The following is a 20806-nucleotide window of genomic DNA, read 5'->3' on the forward strand; positions in this document are numbered from 1 at the left end:
GTGAGGAAAGCATTATATTGGAGTGCTTGCAAGCAACATATAAACAAGTTGGGGCACAATGATTAAAAAATAAGAATAGGTTTTACCCTTTCTGGCAATAAAACAGGTGTTAAGATGTTCAAACACCAAATAGACACCTTTTTCAAGGCATCAAACCGGCATTAGCCACACGTACTTGTGGCAAAACATGCAAACAAACACGCTCTGATACTATTATTTCCTTGTTTTGCCACAAGCATGTATGGTTAACACAGATTTGATGCCTTGAAAACGGTGTCTATTTGGTGTTTGAACATCTTAACACCTATTCTTAGCTCTTTCGGTAAAGTCACGTTCAAGGGAAACAATAAAATAATAATATATATAAAACAATAAAAATAAATTTCATTGTTTCCCTTCAACGTGACTTTACCGAAAGAGCTAAGAATATGAATTACTGCAGTCACGAAAGCTTTAAATCAAAATCTTAATACCTGTTTTTTGCCAGAAAGGGTAAAACCTATTCTTGTTTTTCATCATTTTGGATACTGGCAAAAATATCCCATATATAGTTGGGAAACACAATGACACGTACAAAGTATAGAGAGAGTCACGTACAAACACCCCACTGATTTCTAATCACCTTCTTCCTTAGATATTAATGACCTCAGCTAATGTATCATTGTATGTCGGCAAATCCGACCGGCGATGTTGGAAAATAGGTACCAGAATATCAGAAAAATGTTTGTTAAAGGATGATTGAGTATACAGTATTGATGTTGGTGTGAGGCGTGTAGAGGGTTCGAATTAAAACGTTGTTCTCTCTATAATGTATCCATATTGTTGCAGTGGGGTGTCTATAAACGGATCACCCTGTCGCATGGTTAATGTTGACAGCTCACTTCAGTGTCACCCATCTTGAGTGACTGGATTCACCTCCGGCTCTTACTCCCACCTCGACTGCTCCATTCCCTATTGGTTGTTCCTAACCTCGACCCATGTCCTCTGAGCACACCATCACTTAAACCGTAGAAGGTTTTCTTGAGGACCAACTAAATAATACAGAAATCTAGCAGGCCCTAGCTTAGTGGCATCCACCAACTGTCATTGTCCCTATAGACACTGCAGTATTATTGCAACAAAATACAAACAACCATTAACATTAAAAACATTTTTATATCGACGTGACTTTACCGAAAGACCCAAAGAGTAACCATTAACTATGCTTAAGGGTGCGATTGAACAACATATAATTAATAAAGTTTTCTTCAAAACAATCTGTTTACGAAGAGTTTATGCTCCTTTGATTGCTTCTCAGTGACGCCTTAAGGAAATTATTATTTGATCAATGAAGGGTTACATGTGTACACCCCTCATTCAAAACATTACTTGTAAAAGAATAAGTACCTTGACCTGACAGATTAAATGTACCCACAAAAATTCAGAATATAAAATACAAATACAGTAGCAGCTTTTGAAAAAAATAACTAAAGTACCATTAAACATGACTGATACACTATCATTGGCAGCACAGACTGCGTAGCTAAAGTGTGGAAATGAAACCGAACCAAATTAACAATCAAATATTAGCGCGCACAAACGTATGGTGGCACTTTGGATAATTGAATAATCCTCGCTGCACATTACTTTATGTTTCGTCTCTCTGCTCTTTTAGATTCCCCCCCCACCCCCCTCCATTCCTCCCCTTTGCTGAAATGTGAGCGGGAGAAGCGAGCCATTCCATTTCCCCTCCAATGATCGATACGGGATGTTCTCGCGCAGATAAGAGCCCTCAGGAGGGAGCAGAGTGCAACCTCTCGCCCAGAGACAGCCCCGTCTCAGATGGTATCATTACCCCTCCACAGCCCCGAGTGGCAGAGGCCACGCTCGTACGCAGGCTCGTGCACGCTCGTCCTGCCGGTGACTTGCGTAGCCCGCACAAGTACCCGTTGCTAACTTCCATCACCCACTTGTCCTTCAGCTCATGAGTCCATTTATCAATCGGCAAAGTCCAAGCCCACAATGAGATCTTCCACTTTCGTTGTGCGGGTTTTGGGGATGTGCATTATTTAATGAAAACGAGACGCATGATTGCGCACATTTAAAATCGGGGGGTGCGGCGGACCCTACTTGCTGTTACGAGACGGGACCAGCTTTTCGGTGAGAGGACAACCCGGACAAGAGTTGGGACGTTTCTCAAGAAGGGGGGGGGGGGGGCAAGTGGCGAGGGATGGATGGCTCCACATGAGAACTGTGAGTACAACATCTTTTGAGCATTACAGAGTCCAAGTGCACGCACGTTGTTTCATTGCCGTAAACAAGGGAGGTGTAATTGCATTGCAAGAGTAGACCGCGATTCTTTTTCGCAAACATTTAGCCAGTCCCTGTGAAATTACATGAACCAGTGTTCTGCTGGTTTATTCAATTCACCGTGAAAATAACCGCGACTGTGATTGACTGCTTCGCCACTGGTGGGCCTGAATTCTTGCACGTCATGCATTCGAAAGATGCCTTAAAGTCAAAGGCACAAGTTATATTGCTTTTGGTAGAAGGCACCACGAGTTAATATCTGAGTTGCCATGCCCTGCTTGAGAATGAGGGAATGTATGGTGTTTTCCATCACATGCCCTTACACAATTCCTCAAAAATTGCAGGAAACATAACAGCTTAGAAAAAATTCCAGTCTATGCAATTTTATTTGAGAGGAAAAACATTCCTAAAAGGGCTCTCTTTATACTCTAATTTTGAAAAGATGTTTGGTTTGGCTTTACCAGTTTTTAAACACCAAATTAGGTTCATATGTGATGCACATATCTGACCAAATTGTGTTGTGATTGTAATGCATTTTAGAGGTTGTAAGCTTGAAACCCGGTCCGGCATTAACTCAGCACACCGCTCCGAGAGGGTCTCATAAAATAAGCACGTTGTGAGAAGTCAGCAGCGGTCATTCTGTGAATATACTGGCCTCTGCCATAGGAATGTGGAATGATCACCACTGGCAATCTTAGTTTAAATACGGAGAAACGTTGACTTGTATAGTAATGCTTGAGATATCGTGACAGCATGATGGTTATAAAAGATGCTGTTTCTAGAGCTGTAATGGATGAGCACCATCCAAATGATGGTCGTGGAGAGAGCATGATTCTATTAAAGCTGATGCAGAGAGATTCAAAACTGGGTGTGGCACCCTGATGGGCCTTTGTGGGGGCATCATGTCTCCCATACTGGAGACGGCTGCTCAGCTGAAAGATAGGGCCATCCTTGTCAGCAACTCAAACTTCACCTGATAAATGTTTTTATATTGGGTAGAGTATGGGTTAACTTTATTAACGTGAGTGGAATTAATAACAACAGTGGTTAACTCTTTTAACTTTTTTTCCTTCTGACTTCTCATTTTGTTGTTTAAGGCCCCGGGTGAATATTTTAGTCCTTCTGCTTCGTGAATTTGCACCAACAAAGCAATGCGTCTTAAATGTTGTATCCTTTCTGGTCTAATAACTAGCAATATTTAATATTTAGATGTAAAACAAATAATCATATTTTCAGTTTCCCAAATATAATTCAAGTAGAATATTATAATAGTTATCAGGAATCCACTTCATATGAATATTTATCTCTCAAACAAGTATGAATAAGTTGTGTTGTGGTTGCTTAAAACCATATTTTACAATGAGCTCTGCATAGTTTATTAAGTTGACAAATGTATCTCTTATCAGCAGACTTAGCCAACTTGATTGCTTTATCCGAATTCAGCACATTAATTGATCAACCTCGCAATGACATTCTGTAATGTGACTGTAAAATAATTTATATTAATGTCTCAATCTGTACACCCATTGCTGATTTTGAGCAGTCTGGCCATTAGAGGAACCTACTTATTTATCATAAGACCTTCCTGCCCCAGCAAAAAAAAAAATGTGCGTTGACATTAAAATCGAAAATAAGGACCGATATATCAGGACGCAATAGCTTATGTAGACGATTGTCACAGCCATTAATGCCCACTTTACAGCAGACAAAGATATCAATGCCTCACAGGAAGTAAAACATGTAGGCTCGTTCAGTTCAAATGAGCGAACAGGGCAGTGCTAATCTTCACTGGCAGCACATTTCATATTTAAATTGCAGAGCCAGCGTCTTCGCAATGCAATCAATGTTGACCTTACACAAAGTGGTGCTCATTAAAAAAAATTAACAATTGGCTGTACTGATCTCTGGCCAGGATATTAACTTGTGAGTCAAGCACTCTAACCGCAGCACCCACTGGCCAGAGACGGTGGTGAGATGAAAACCCTTGAACGCGTGCAGTGCCAATACGAGCATGCTATTTGCTTCGAGGAAATTCCACGATAACGCACTGCACCGAAGAATGTGATTGGTAATGTTTAACTTAGTCACGTATAATCGTTCATTTGAGTACAAATAAACCGTCGTGATGAAATAATGTATTATTGTGGAATGAGTGTTTAGTCATGTTTGAGTGCAAAATTTAAAACGGGTATTTTTTTTTGCCAATACAATACATGTTCATTTTGGGTGAGGCCACGCCGTAGGTTTGGGCCACAATTATTGTCCAATACATTTGGCCTCGCGTAAAGAACATCTCTGTGAACGTAACAATCTTGGTCAGGTGGTGAAGTGTCAACGACGAGAATTTTGGCGTAAACCGACCACTCAACCAAACCCAACAACAACTATGATCACCGTTATGAAACGTTCATGATTCAACACAACACGTAAGTTTGTAACTTAATAAATAAAACAGGTGCACACATATGTCCATTCACCGCTGGAGCAAAGCCTCCCCACAACGTGCGAGTCATGGATTTGTTTGGCCATACTTCACCATGCTGGTCGTGTGGGCAGGGCGGGGGGTGGCCAAGGGTCGATTAAGATACGAGCGACGTGAGCGGTGGCCGGGAATCGAACCCGCGTCGCAAGAGTTCAAATAACGCAGTGTGCAAACTGCGGCGCCACCGCTCCTCCTCAACCCAACAACGTGGGCTCGAATAAACTATTGTGCATGGCTTTGCTCACGGCGCTCGAAATTAGGTCGTGGAAAAACGCACATGGAGCCATGTTAAATGAAAAGTGCGTAGTAAACGCAGTCGCCTGTTACCAAAAACTAAAGAAATGAATTTTTTAAAGCATGCTATATATGCCTTAAATAAGTCTTACACTTATGACTAATACGTGCATCATTCAGTTGCTGAAATTGCTTCTTTTGGAGTAAGCTTGGCCAGCTCGCGACCGCCGCTCAAGGCGCACGTGCGAGGAGGGCTGGCGGGATAGTAGGAGGGCGTCAAAGTTGCCGTCTGGCTCCGATTAGAGGCCTCTTTCCTGCCGCTCGCTGTGGCTTTGATCAGGGCTCAGCGTAACGGGATCTGGGAGGGAGGCGCTGCTCCACAGTTACACCCGTAACCGAATCGCAGACTGCCGTTGATGCACACTCTCTAAAGTCACGACCTTGGGCATCCATCAGCAACGCGCTACCCGGGGACTCCGCGCGGAGGAGGAAATGCCTCCCTCTCGAAACTGGCGCCAGGCAGAACCGAGATGAGGGACCTCGTGCCGCGAGAATCCTCCCAGTTATGGGGCGAGGGGTGTCCACAGGTCAATTGCCCTGGTGCGTTAATCCTCGAGCAGCTCTCAATCAAATCATCGTGGCTGGAGTCGTCCAAAGGCGATGATGTGAATCGATGCGTGTTCTGTTATGACCTCGAGATTATTACCATACAGGATGCAACTCGAGCTGTAAATACGTACGATGCTGAACTTCTTTTGCACCGTCACGTAACCAAACCCGTGCCAATCGGGGGTGCGGAGCTTCCATCACTGCACCAAAATTCAATCAATTGTCAATTAGGTATAGTCGTTTTATTTTGGTGCAGGTGGAAGTCAATTGATTGAAGCAACAGCTGGACCTCAAGAAATATAAAACGGTTTTCGAAGCATTTCCCTAAACTTTGGGATGGTGTAATTGCGCAACACTTATCCAATTTGGGACTACCCTGGTTTGTAATGTAAAATAAAGTATAGCAGCTAAAGAGAGCTTAAAAATACAATTAACTTACCTTGGGTAGCTCGCTCAAGGAGGAGCTATCGGGATGTGATTGATAACAGCGCCATAAAGAGATTGGCGACTGTGACCTCCCAAACGTTTGTGTCCTCCATTCCTCACATCTGCCTATTGCAGAGATGTGAATGATGTGGGGGATAACTATGCTGATGGAAGTTCTGTTAAACTGTGTTGTCAGAGTCAGAATTTTTATTTATCCGGGAGAAATTCGATGAGTTATGAAGCTCCTTTTCACAAATGTCTAGTTTAGGCGGGTATCTGTGTAGTGGGTCCGTAAAGGAAAACATGGCAAATATTTGTCAGCGTGTGTGTGTCTTTGCGTGCGCACTGGGAAGACAATTCAAAGATCCCCCGTAGAGCCTTTAACAGACTGTTGGGGCCTTCGTAAGTGCTTGCTAACAGCACTTGCTCCAAAAGTCTGTTAAAGCTATATGGGGATCTTAGTCTTTGCACTGGGTAGAAAGGAACGGAAGGGAGTAGTGTGGCAGATGGAGGGCTCAATTTCTCACTGAATATTGTCCAGGCCACGGGCAGGCTGGAGCAGACAACTGACCGGTAGCAACAGTTACCCCGAGGCAGATTACTACACTGCAGGATACGCCTTCATCCAGCAGTGGAGTGATCATGGCTGTGGTGATGATCATGATGAAAGTGGATGTGGCGTGCCGGCCGCGGAAATATTTTCCCATTTGCCAACGCAGGCGAACCCGGTTAAAATTAAGCCCTGGGTAGCGGTCACTGCACTGTGCTACTACCATCACATGGACCTGGGTTCAAACCCCGGTGATGTACATCACTGCAGAGTGAAATATAAGCCCTGCCCTTAACCTCCTCAATGTGAACTGAGCCTTAAACGAACACCTGATGCGATTGGTCAGCATCAGCACTGGGGAGACAAGGGCAGCTGGGTGGTTCTGGCTTTAATAGGTTCACCAATGGCACTTGCCTCTGTGGTCTATACGGATAAATAGGGGATCATTTTATTTCAGTGCGAACACACACGTATATTGTACGGATGCTGCCATGGCGTACGGGTAAGCACGCTGAACTTGGAATGCAGGGGTCACCGGTTCAATCTCCTGGTGCGATAGTTGAAAAAATGGGTCATGTTTATTTAATCCCCCTGCAATTTGCCAACCCAGCAGTATAAATGGGTTTCACCACAGTCGCTCAATTGGCTGGTCGCGTGCAGTGGAGTGACATGTGGGTTCTCCCACCTCTTCCAAGACATCTGGCCGGCATGGACAACTCAGGCCAAATACCTTCTAGAGGGACTCTCTGAATGATCCAGTGGAGGCCTTTCTCTGATCAGTGGTGTGAACATGGAACGACGACAGGGCTGCACCTCCAGAATCAGAATCTTGATTTAGGCTGAAGGAATCCGATGAGCTATGAAGCTATTTTTCACCGATGTCCAGTAGGGGTGGGTCAGCAAATTACAACAGCAAACAAAACAAAAAACGATAGGAGTGCAAAGCATAGTAAAGATAAGCAAGTCACAAAAAAATGAAAAAATAAAACCTTTCCCTTTACCCCAGATAGTTTACGTACAGTGAGGGAAAAAAGTATTTGATCACCTGCTGATTTTGTACGTTTGCACACTGACAAAGAAATGATCAGTCTATAATTTTAATGGTAGGTTTATTTGAACAGTGAGAGACAGAATAACAACAAAACAATCCAGAAAAACGCATGTCAAAAATGTTATAAATTGATTTGCATTTTAATGAGGGAAATAAGTACTTGACCCCTCTGCAAAACATGACTTAGTACTTGGTGGCAAAACCCTTGTTGGCAATCACAGAGGTCAGACGTTTCTTGTAGTTGGCCACCAGGTTTGCACACATCTCAGGAAGGATTTTGTCCCACTCCTCTTTGCCGATCTTCTCCAAGTCATTAAGGTTTCGAGGCTGACGTTTGGCAACTCGAACCTTCAGCTCCCTCTACAGATTTTCTATGGGATTAAGGTCTGGAGACTGGCTAGGCCACTCCAGGACCTTAATGTGCTTCTTCTTGAGCCACTCCTTTGTTGCCTTGGCCATGTGTTTTGGGTCATTGTCATGCTGGAATACCCATCCACGACCCATTTTCAATGCCCTGGCTGAGGGAATGAGGTTCTCACCCAAGATTTGACGATACATGGCCCCGTCCATCGTCCCTTTGATGCGGTGAAGTTGTCCTGTCCCCTAAGCAGAAAAACACCCCCAAAGAATAATGTTTCCACCTCCATGTTTGACGGTGGGGATGGTGTTCTTGGGGTCATAGGCAGCATTCCTCCTCCTCAAAAACACGGCGAGTTGAGTTTATGCCAAAGAGCTCCATTTTGGTCTCATCTGACCACAACACTTTCACCCAGTTGTCCTTTGAATCATTCAGATGTTCATTGGCAAACTTCAGACAAGCATGTATATGTGCTTTCTTGAGCAGGGGGACCTTACGGGCACTGCAGGATTTCAGTCCTTCACGGCATAGTATGTTACCAATTGTTTTCTTGGTGACTATGGTCCCAGCTGCCTTGAGATCATTGACAAGATCCTCCCGTGTAGTTCTGGGCTGATTCCTCACCGTTTTCATGATCATTGCAACTCCACGAGGTACAATCTTGCATGGAGCCCCAGGCCGAGGGAGATTGACAGTTCTTTTGTGTTTCTTCCATTTGCGAATAATCGCACCAACTGTTGTCACCTTCTCACCAAGCTGCTTGGCAATGGTCTTGTAGCTTGTAGCCTATTCCAGCCTTGTGTAGGTCTACAATCTTGTCCCTGACATCCTTGGAGAACTCTTTGGTCTTGGCCATGGTGGAGAGTTTGGAATCTGATTGATTGATTGCTTCTGTGGACAGGTGTCTTTTATACAGGTAACAAGCTGAGATTAGGAGCACTCCCTTTAAGAGTGTGCTCCTAATCTCAGCTCGTTACCTGTATAAAAGACACCTGGGAGCCAGAAATCTTTCTGATTGAGAGGGGGTCAAATACTTATTTCCCTCATTAAAATGCAAATCAATTTATAACATTTTTGACATGCGTTTTTCTGGATTTTTGTTGTTGTTATTCTGTCTCTCACTGTTCAAATGAACCTACCATTAAAATTATAGACTGATCATTTCTTTGTCAGTCGGCAAACGTACAAAATCAGCAGGGGATCAGGACAACTTCACCGCATCAAAGGGACGATGGACGGGGCCATGTACCGTCAAATCTTGGGTGAGAACCTCCTTCCCTCAGCCAGGGCATTGAAAATGGGTCGTAGATGGGTATTCCAGCATGACAATGACCCAAAACACATGGCCAAGGCAACAAAGGAGTGGCTCAAGAAGAAGCACATTAAGGTCCTGGAGTGGCCTAGCCAGTCTCCAGACCTTAATCCCATAGAAAATCTGTGGAGGGAGCTGAAGGTTCGAGTTGCCAAACGTCAGCCTCGAAACCTTAATGACTTGGAGAAGATCTGCAAAGAGGAGTGGGACAAAATCCCTCCTGAGATGTGTGCAAACCTGGTGGCCAACTACAAGAAACGTCTGACCTCTGTGATTGCCAACAAGGGTTTTGCCACCAAGTACTAAGTCATGTTTTGCAGAGGGGTCAAGTACTTATTTCCCTCATTAAAATGCAAATCAATTTATAACATTTTTGACATGCGTTTTTCTGGATTGTTTTGTTGTTATTCTGTCTCTCACTGTTCAAATAAACCTACCATTAAAATTATAGACTGATCATTTCTTTGTCAGTGGGCAAACGTACAAAATCAGCAGGTGATCAAATACTGTTTTCCCTCACTGTATGTCATAATGTGCATATGTGCACGTGTGTGCGGGAGTGTAGCGGTGAGCGTGCTGTGCTATGAACCCGGCGACCCGAGTTCGATTCCCGCTCGCGGCCAATACCAGTGACGATTATCTGAACCAGTCCTGGGCCTCCCCTAGGTCGACTCAGCCTCAAATGAGTACCTGGCGTGGTGTGTAAACATTTGCCACTAGGGAGACAAAGGCAGCCGGGTGTGGTGCTGGCCACCCAAACACTCGTGTGCCATTCTGGCCTTCATAGGTGCTCGTCAACAGTCTGTTAAGGCGATACGGGGGATCTTTGTGTGTGCGTATGTGCACGTGCACGTGTGTGTATACCTGTGAGCAAAGCAGCATCACCAGCTCTACCACCGACGTGCTGGACTTCATGCACACCAGACCTGGAGCGAATCAAAACACACACACACACGTGTCAGGGGCAGCATAAACACCAACACCAACTACCAAGTGCACATATATGACACCATTGCTTTATTAGCCGAAGCCAGATGAAGCCAGGCATCACACGGACCTTGGTGATGCTGCACTGTGGCACAGAGGGAAGGGTCAGTCACTGCCAGGGTCAGAATTACGAGTAGTGATTTCCCTAACATGTAATGTATGTTCTTGATGTGTACATAGATAGCAAAACGTTTGAAATTGCACACGCAACAAGTCGCGCCAATGTAGCGTTAAGCCTATAAAAAAAGACAAGTTACGTCAAATTAAATTGAAAAGCATCAGAATATAAGCATACGAAAACAACTGTTACAACAAGGAAGTCGATGTTTGAAAGTCAAAACTCATAGATCTACCAGCTCAATCAGGGCATTGGGGGATGTGCTCATATACGTTTGCGGCCTTGAGTCAGTGGTGAAAATTCCCCATTCCAATGGTAGGGACCAGTTTATCCAATGGACACGTGACACTGACAAAGGGTACACATATACAGTACGCGCACACGCTATCTCTCGACATCAAAATGACCTACAGTAGCCAACCCTCATGAATCAGTGGTCTATACAAGGCCACTGGCGACAAAAGGCACGGGCGGCAGGAGACAGACATCAGGGCGAGCCAGGCTCCTTTCAAAGCATCCGTATCAGCTATCGGCTTCCACACGCGCACCCACAATCCAATATTCTGTCCCATTAGAAAGCACTCACGTATTGATTTTTTTCTCTCTTGCAAAGAAGCTGCATTATTGATGTGAAAAAAAGCACAGCCTGTGCAGCTGTTGAGAGTCCACAAGGTATTGCATTGCGACTAAATGATATCATCATCGTCATCATACTCCAGTGTGGTTTACATCGTGCTGTTCACGTTGCATTAAACAATTAATGCACACTGCTGCTGATCTCAACAGCTTCGGGGACCAAAAAAAAAATCCAATGACAAGTTGTTTATTTGAAGGCTCGTCAGCTAAAGAGTATTCATACGCAAACATTTTCGCTTAACTTTACAGTTAGATACATAATGTAATAAAACATTACATGTCTGGACCGAAAGGAGGTGTAACAGTGACTCGTACGCATACGCTACAATGTTGACTATTGTGTTAGCTAAGTATGCAACTTGATGAATGCTTGCGTCTACTCTACGCATAAAATATACCGCTGAGCCTTTTTCACCCCTATTAATGTAATGATTGCAGATAGCATGAACGGCTGAGTCGTGTACCTGTACAGAATAGAGAATCTCCTTGCTCAAACAAGCAATAGGATGGCACTCGATTTCATTGGTGGTCCGAAGTCAGTGGAGAATATTCCACATTCTGATGGCAGGGCTAGCCTATCAAAGTAGGGTATAACCACTCGTGACTTCCTGATTTTATTCACCACAGCAGGATGTTGGCCGAGTTGACTCCCAACTGGGACTTGAACTCTGAACTCTGATTGGATAGTGATGTTTCCTTCTTTGCCTGGCACTCCCGTCGCTCGTCTCAACCACTGGCCATCAACCCTTCGAGTGACATGTCCTGCCCAAGCCCACTTTAACTTGCATATGTTTTTTTTAATTTACACGTTCCCTTTGCCGTCAATGCAATTAATTGCTGTCAATGTAATGTTTCTCGCCATTGTGCCGCGATGGTCAGATGTTAACTACCTTGCCTGGTATACACGAGGTCGTGGGATCCATCCCGCCCCTAACGCCTGCTGTATATTTGGAGTTTGTATGTTTTCCCCGTGGTCGTGTGGATTTTTCTCCGCGTCCTCTGGTTTTCCCTCCACATTTAGAAACATGTGTTTAGAGTATTTGTCTGCTATACATTCACACGTGATAAGCCACTTCGTTGAGCTATCATTTGTGGCCAGGCTCACTTCTGAAAAAGAGATATATAGCTCAGTGGGCCTTACCTGGTAAAATAAAAAAAACTAGTTTTAAAGTTTAATTCCCAACATGCCCCTCGCTCTGGTCCTTTGTGCATGTTTAGATTGTCGTAGCAAGTAACATTCAATCTCAGATGTGTTCATGGCACACGGTAGTCTGGAACTCCCTTCACCTTCCTGGCCATACGCACTGCAGACTCACTCCCCATAATCATGTTCAGCCTCAAGACTTTCCTCCCTTCGCCTGCTGCTCGTATGAATTGTCAGCATTCAACTCCCCTTTATCTCCTTACCCTATTCTGCCCTGGCTTCCCTTACGCTCACTTCCTCCCCTCTGATAATAACCGCTAAAATAATTCCTCCCCCTCCATTTCCAGACTCCCCTTGTTTCTGCAGTGTCTGGAGACCCAGGTACATTCATCATCATCATCGCTTGTCATCATCATCATCATGTCTGGTCCATTCACTGCTCAGTGAAGGTCTTCCCAAGCCACCGCCATCGCTCGTGATAATGCAAAGTGTACACACTCTATAATGGCACATTGCATAGTGGACAAATATACGGTGTGGTGCTATGTTGTAATTTGACTACTTTATATCAGCCAAGATTGTGAAATAAACCATTGGGGTAACAAACAAAAATCACAGGGAGATCCATTTACAGATACCCCGTTGTTTCCTAATAAGCCGAATACGTTGATGGCAACACACAACAAGGGCTGGCTATTTTGTACAAAGCTTATCAGAACAATGGTAAAATATTGAATACGTGTCGTGGGATTGGTGGGAGACATGCAAGAGGCTTCACATTCCAATATTGTTTTCTCTGTAATTATCTCCGTATTATTTTGGTGGGGTATCTGCAAACGGATCGCTTTCCATCGTTTCCCGGGATGTGTGCCAACACTGCCGCCTGCTGTTGGACACCAACGCGGGAGACATTTCCTGCGCCTGTGGACGCCTTCACAACAAATGGATCACACGGCGTCATGCGAGCGTCTATCGCGGGCAGGAGGCAAGTGGCTATGAATATTTCAAGATGATGCATAAAGGCCGATCAGCCCTTCGCTTGCAAAGATAATCCAAGGCTGGTGGCACTACGTGTTCAGTGATTGTAAACATACAGGCTAGGCTATACACACACAGGCGTCGCAAATGTACACATCCCCTTGTATGTCTTGAGTGGACTTTTGGAGCAAGTGCTGTTAAGTGTCAAGTCAGAATCATAGTCAGAATATTTATTTATACTGGAGGAATCCGATGAGCTATAAAGCTATTTTTCCACAGATGTGTAGTTTGGGCGGGTAAGATCGTTACAACACCGAACAGTACAAACACACGATAGTAGTGCAAAGTACAGGAATGGTAAACAAATCACCCAAACACAAACAAATACAACACTAAACCCTCGCCCTCCTTGACTTAAAGCTTTCGTGACTGCAGATTTTATATTCTTTGGGTCTTTCGGTAAATTTCGATATAAAGCTTTCGTGACTGCAGGGATTCATATTCTTGGTTCTTTCGGTAAAGTCACGTAGAAGGGAAATAATCAAAATAAAAAAAATATCACGACGTTTCGGCCACAACGCAAGCAGCCGTCCTCAGGTGAAGAACAGAGCTGTCGGAAAGACAGCGTCCTAATGTACACTGCTAAGCTTGGCAGCGTATTTTAAGCTGGGTGTGAGGAGGAGAGCGTCTTGACAAAGCAGTTTACATATCAACAGAGGAATTTAGCATATTCGGTAAAGTCACGTAGAACAAAATTTGTAAGAAAAAATTTGTTCTCCGTTACTTTACCGAAAGACCCAAAGAATATCATCCCCATCCTAACAGGGAAACCCCCACCGAGGTATGAACTTACTTTTCAGAAGCGACAAAGCTACAAATGATAGCTCAACAAAGTGGCCCATTATTTGGACATTTATAGCAACACAATGATCGAAATAAACAAGCAATGGGCCTTCCAGAACAATAATTGAAGGTGACAAAAAAGCCTCTTTGCCCGTTGTAAAAACCAACGTTTTGGAACAACCACCTTGTTTCCTCCCTCAACACTGTAAATCTTCCTTCAAAAATATATCCTGAAGCGAAACATTTCCGCTGGGTACAACCATAATTGAAAATGTGATTTGTAACTTCAATCCTTACCACCCGTGTATACAGTAGTTAAATTTTAATGCGCAATTCTATGCGCGACTACTGCGTGTTGTCTTGGTGTGGTCTGGGACTGTTTTTGCTGCCTTGCCCAAGCTTGCATTTAATGTTGAAAATTTGGCAGGAATGTATCTACGTATGCAATTAGTACATATATGCTTATTCTTTTTTAGTGACTTGCTTGCATATTACAAAAAACTACGACGTTTTGATCGCAACACAAGCAGTCGTCATCCTGACGGACGTCATCTTGATGACGTCCGCTTGCGTTGCGATCGAAACGTCGTAGTTTTTTGTAATCTTTTTTTAACCTATCTACGTGACTTTACCGAAATACCCAATAAATATGAATTCCTGCATTCACGAAAGCTTTAAGTCAAGATTTTACTTGCTTGCATTTTCTCGATTTTGCACTCGTATCGATTTTGTAATTCTTCTTTGGTTCTTTCGGTAAAGTCACGTAGAATGAGAATAAAATAATAAATCGATAAAATAAAATAACACAATAATATTCTCACGACGTTTCGGCCACAACACAAGCGGCCTTCATCAGGTGAAGGGGCGAGACTGTCTGGTAGGACAGCGCTGTCCTACCAGCGTCGTGAGACGGAACGTCTCACGACGTTTCGGCCACAACACAAGCGGCCTTCTTCAGGTGAAGGGGCGAGACTGTCTGTCCTACCAGACAACACAAGCGGCCTTCATCAGGTGAAGGGGCGAGACTGTCTGTCCTACCAGACAGTCTCGCCCCTTCACCTGATGAAGGCCGCTTGTGTTGTGGCCAAAACGTCGTGAGAATATTATTGTGTTATTTTATTTTATCAATTTATTATTTTATTCTCATTCTACGTGACTTTACCGAAAGAACCAAAGAAGATGAATCATTGCAGTCACGAAAGCTTTAAATCGAAAGATTTTGTAATTGTTTGTTGATGTAACTTGATGACTCCCACCCCTACTAGACTATGTGAAAACGAGCTTTTTAGCTCATCGTATTCCTCCAGGATAACTCAAGACTCTGATTCTGACCTCCACCAGAGTCTGTGAGCGAGCGGAGGTAACTCCACATTCATATGGTGGAGGCCAGTGTTTGCACAGCTAAAGTGGTATGTAGTTAAATTATGCAAAAAGGGTAAGGGGCTGCCTTTACCACAGCCTACAATTTGAAGTCTCAACCTCGCTATTGTGAGTCGAGCGCTACCACTGTCAGTGAGCACCTATTCATCATCATCACGATCCATGGGCAGATAGCCCGTCGGTGTCCACTGCACATTTCGTTATTTGTTTCCACTTTCCTATATGCTCAAGAAGAGCACCTACCATAAGTGAGTGGGAAGTTACGGTCAATGCCACGTTCAGCACCTGTTTCACCCCAATTGCTGATGTAGACAAACAACACGAGTTATGCATTTTAGGCTGAGTCAACCTACGGAATGCCAAGGTCAGGTCCAAGTACAAACGGTCATTGCTTTTTTTAGGCTTGAAATTGAATCTGAAGTATTGGTATCATAGTGCTGAGCACTGGCTACTCTTCCACACTACAAAGAGCAATGCAAATCAACATGTACACGCACACGTAAACATATGAAGAAACACTGAATATACAACACTTTATATTTAAGGTAAATCGTATTATTACATGAAAATAGCAGACGGATGCTGCAAGTTCAAATGCTTGCCAGAGATCGACGGAGTCTCTCCGAGAGGTGCTTATTCATTCCCTATAACCACATCCAGATTCTGAAAGATACTGAGAGCTGAGTCTGCTGAGTACTTAGATGGGAGGTATTGTAGGCTTAGACTGCAAGATGGCCATATATATGGCTTTCTTCTGAGTACGCTGATTTCCTCCCACAAGCCAAAGACTCCTGAATGGAAATTGGCTAAACACTGCAATGGAAAAGTCTCCTAAAAGAGTCTTAAAACCCATTGGGACTCTAGAGGAGATGTAAAAGGCACTACTATTATAGGTGACATTTCCTGTAGACTTCACTGTCTGCACTCTTGCCAGGTGGCATTATCTGTCCAGGTGGTACAATGGTAGAGTAGCTTACTCAGAATTGTTAGGGCATAAGGTCAAATCACGTTTGGGAGTCCATTCAGACTACCATCCCTCTGGGATTGATTCAATGAATGACACATTTAAAGTCAATAGTGGAAATCCTATGCAGAAAATTACCACTGCCAGAGTCATATGACGTTTCCCCAAGAACCCAGGGCTGCCAACAGAGATGCTCACTGCCTCTTTGCTCATATAAAGCAGGGAGATGCCACATTTACATTTTCATGAAGTCAGATCTATTCATGCACGAACGCAATTTTCAGTCATGAGAAACGCGTAGAGGGCGCCGACGACAAATAACAAGGCCCGCTTATCTTACTTCTAAAGTTGTTGTCCGTGACGCAATCGAGACATCTCAAAGCGAAACGTGCGAATAATTTGTCAATTATCCGCATTTTGCAACATGTTTGCACACGGACAACTTGTTAACATTTAAGAGGAGCTTTTGTTACAGTGGCCAGCGTGCAATACTTCATCACAATTGCTTACAGCATTGCCATGCAGTACCCATGAGGCCAGTGAAGATGATTGCACTCAAGATAAGGTGTGTGCGTGCATTCTAATGAATATATTACAGTATCAGTGCAGGAACAAAGGACATGATTTAGTACAGACGCTCCCGTGGGCAATATTGCCATGCAATTACATTCTGAGAATCCTTTAATAAATCCTTCATGTGCAATTCGACATCCACTGAGGACAATAATATGTTGCTTGCATACAAAATATAACTGTTACTCGTTGCCTAAGCATCTGAAAATATGCAAACAAAAAATACTCAAACAACGGGCTTTACACATTGTGTACTCACTCCAGTGTGATTGCACGAGGAAGCTAGCCTATTTCTGGTTTTACAAATGCTTTCAGAATACATATGTTTGTATGCACCTTATAATGTGTCTGGCTGGGTCGAGTTAGGGCTCGAGCACTTGACTCACAGCCAGAAAGTAGAAGTCTGGAGTGACCCAGTCATCCGTCTTGGGTAGCTAAAACAGGGGACCACTTTGTGGCATGCCATTTCGGTTGTCCTAAGAAGAGGCTGGTCCCTCCTATGAGCGTGCGGAATTTTCACCACTTGGCTCACAGCTATCAAATGTGATGCATTTGGAGATGCTTTATCTTATTCGATAAATATAGATGATTTTACCCACTAAACATATTCCAGCTGTGCTATTGGTATCATGTAATCAGACGAAATAAAATTTGAGCTCAATTGATCACCCCATGTTGCAGGACAATCGCTTGAAGATCACGTCATTACAGAACTACTTCTGAGGTTTCTTGAATTGCCTCTTAGGCGCCTCACTGTAAAGGATGAAAAACTGTAAATTGTCTCGATTCTCATGACTGTTACATTTCAAATTAAGCAAAAAGCTAAACGAGCATATTTTACAGAGTCAATTGTAATTAAGAGGAGACCATCAACTCACCGCACTTGAGAACCCAGTTTAATTACGGGTGGCTGAGACACGTATTAAAACCTAGAACCTCACGAGCGTCGGCTTAGTGCCGCAAAGCATCATCAGCCCATGGGCCACCTCGCCGGCTCCCACACTTTGCCCTTTTCGGTGCTCGTGGCGGTGTCGACAAGGATGGCGGCGAGGGTGCTGTGGGAATGGTGACGCTGCGGCTGCCTGTTTGAATTGTGCGGAGCAGTAACTTTGGCCTATCTGGAATGGAGGAAGATAGCGCTTGGATTCTGCACCTTCAATGAGCAGCTCCTGGCCATGGCTGCCCAGTAACGTGCGCGACAAAAATTGGGCGAAGTCCACGAAGATCTCACGCAGCAGAGGAGCCACCTTCTCCAGCGCACGCTCCAGCTTAGTCGTGATGCTGTAAACAAAAACGGTCGCAAAGCAGACCAAAATCACCACGTATATACCTCCACTCAAATGTATATATATACACACAACAATCGAGTCATTCGTGTCTCCCTGTCAAAATGAGCATTTTAGGGATGTCAGTCCAGGGGCAACAGTAGAAATTCCACATTCCTATGGAATGGGCCAGTATCCTCATGGGATAACCACTGTTGAATATCCACAAAGCGGTTTTCTTTTTTATTTTGCGCCACAGAGGTGTGTCGATCCCCAACTCGAATTTGGAATCGAAAATGTTCCATTATTAGTTAAGTTCCAACCACAATGCCACTTTGACTCGGACTCGACCATAATGATCCGACCGCTATTTTACGAATACCATCATCTTGTTACGCGTTGGAGCAGTGGTGGGCGACCTGCGGCGCCTCTCACGGTGGCCTGGTCGAAGTGCATCTTGGGTGACGTGTGGGGGTCATGGTTAGTGGAAGAGCGCGATGTCAAGCTTGCAGCCCGCTGAGGTTAAGATGGGCCGCTCGTACGGCTCACCGACTCGTCTGGGTTGCCCATCGCTGTTTCACTGCCTGGCTTAATAAAGAGTGGGGTATACCAGGATTCGAACAAAGGTTTTCAAGGAAGCCGATTCAGTCCTCTTACATGGGCATTGGCTTTCTGAGCCACCCACCATCTCTGCAGTGCATGGTTCTCAGGTGTGCGAGAGATGGACAGCTGATTTATCACATGGGGTCAACATTTAAATCCTAAGGCCCGTAATTATTCTGGGGAAACTCTAGGGCAATCATTACCAGCCACTTCTTACCGACATTTATTATGATAAACTATGGTGTGGCAATGGAATCTAATAGCCGAGTTCTGTCTCACCAATGAAAAATCTTTCATTGACAAGTTTGCGCATTTGAAATACGTTTGGCCTACAGATAATGTATGTATTGTCCTTGAAACTGAATAGTCCACACCAGAGACAGATTTCTTTTGAGCCTCATCTCAAACGGTGTTAGACCAGAGGACGCCAAAAGGCGTACGCGGCTCAAAAGAAAGCTGTCTCTGGTGTGGACCAATCAGTTTCAAGGACAATGCATATATTATATTCTTGGTTCTTTCGGTAAAGTCACGTTGAAGGGAAACAATAAAATAATAAAATATATATAAAACAATAAAATTCTCACGACGTTTCGACTGCAACACAAGCAGTCATCATCAGGTGTGAAACGTCGTGAGAATTTTCTTGTTTTATATATATTTTATTATTTTATTGTTTCCCTTCAACGTGACTTTACCGAAAGAACCGAGAATATGAATCACTGCAGTCACGAAAGCTTTAAATCAAAATTTAATGCATATATTATCAGAGTATGTGTTTTGTTTGCATTCTGACTAGAAGCATTGCGGTTAATGCAGACATGATTCCTTGTAAAAGGTTTCAGTTTGTTGTTTTAACATCCTAACACCTGTTTTGTTGCCGGAAAAAAGGAGAAAAACCTATGATCATTGTCAACGTGCTTTTAAATAATTATAAATGGTACATTAGTATTGGCTGATGGGGGAAGAGGAATGGGGTTTGAGTGTTTGGAAAGGGAAGGGATGACAAGGAAGGGTGATGATATGGAAAGGGAGGGGCGAGGTTATGAAGGGAAAGGGGGAGGATGGTGAAGGTTTTAAAGACGAGGTGAGGAAGTAGTAGAGGGAAAAATGGTGAGTGAAGTCGCCTGGTCGACGTGGAGTGGGAGTTTATTCCAATGGAGGGGAGCCAGGAGGGAACAGGCGCAGAAACGTGACTGAGCACAGGGAGGGGGGGATATAGTGAGGGATAATAGTGATTGTGAATGCACGGACCGAGTTGGGGCAGAACCGTGGAGCGATTTGTACAGTTGGCCACTCTTGGTAGCAGCAATCAGTTTTGTCCAGATTCGGGCAACTGCAGAATACTATTTCCATCCCCCCCTCCCCCCCCCAATCGAAAATGGGGTGGCAACTCTAAACCAGCAACGACCGCCGGTGACGAAGTCTCTAAAACCGCCTGAGACATTCGTGGGGCTTTTGCGCTTGGCCAGAGAGGCAGACAGCAGACGGCCGGCAGCTTGGAGCAGCAACCTGGTGTTTTCCATGGAGTCTTCTGGGAGCGGCGCCACCGTCTGCACCGCGGGCAGGTTCCGACTCGTCGCTCCGTTCACAAAGCTGGAGCTGGGCGGAGCTGGGGCTGGGGCCACCTCCCCTGCAAGAGACCCAACGCGCGATCGCTCGAGTCGTGTGTCCCCACCGTCCGCGAACGTTGCGATGCAGCACTGTGCCCTAGGCAAGGACGGTCGGCTTCCAATGACGAGCATATTTCTCCCCCCGTCAACGAGTCACACAGGAAGTGTGTGTGTCTGCACGTTGAACTTCTTTCGCACCGTACCTAGCCAACCGTGCTAATCGAATGGGCCGAGTCTCGTTGCAACACGGAAGGTAATCGTGTTTGAGCCTGAAGACAACTCACATGGGTAGGCCACCGTGCATAATGGGTGTTATAGGCTGTGGGTCTACTTGGCGAGCAGCAGAAGGAAGTGCAGAACAATTCAACGTTGTACTGTACTTCTAATTGCTCGC

The 20806-nt window shown here is 44.4% G+C and overlaps 1 protein-coding gene across 1 annotated transcript in view; it reads right to left on the minus strand.

Annotated features, from left to right (window-relative positions):
• The window catches only part of LOC116943508 (neurobeachin-like), a 529072-nt gene that overhangs the window by 59430 nt on the left and 448836 nt on the right, over positions 1–20806 (minus strand). The window contains exons 32-34 of the mRNA XM_076067757.1: positions 20312–20432; positions 18088–18215; positions 10176–10237 (exon numbers count right to left, since the gene is read on the minus strand). Coding sequence (XP_075923872.1) covers positions 10176–10237; positions 18088–18215; positions 20312–20432 — 311 coding nt within the window. The remainder of the gene's footprint in view (positions 1–10175; positions 10238–18087; positions 18216–20311; positions 20433–20806) is intronic.

Source organism: Petromyzon marinus, chromosome 18, assembly GCF_048934315.1.
Source record: "Petromyzon marinus isolate PM22_M1 ecotype Great Lakes invasive population chromosome 18, UKy_Petmar_22M1.pri1.0, whole genome shotgun sequence".
Taxonomy (NCBI): domain Eukaryota; kingdom Metazoa; phylum Chordata; class Hyperoartia; order Petromyzontiformes; family Petromyzontidae; genus Petromyzon; species Petromyzon marinus.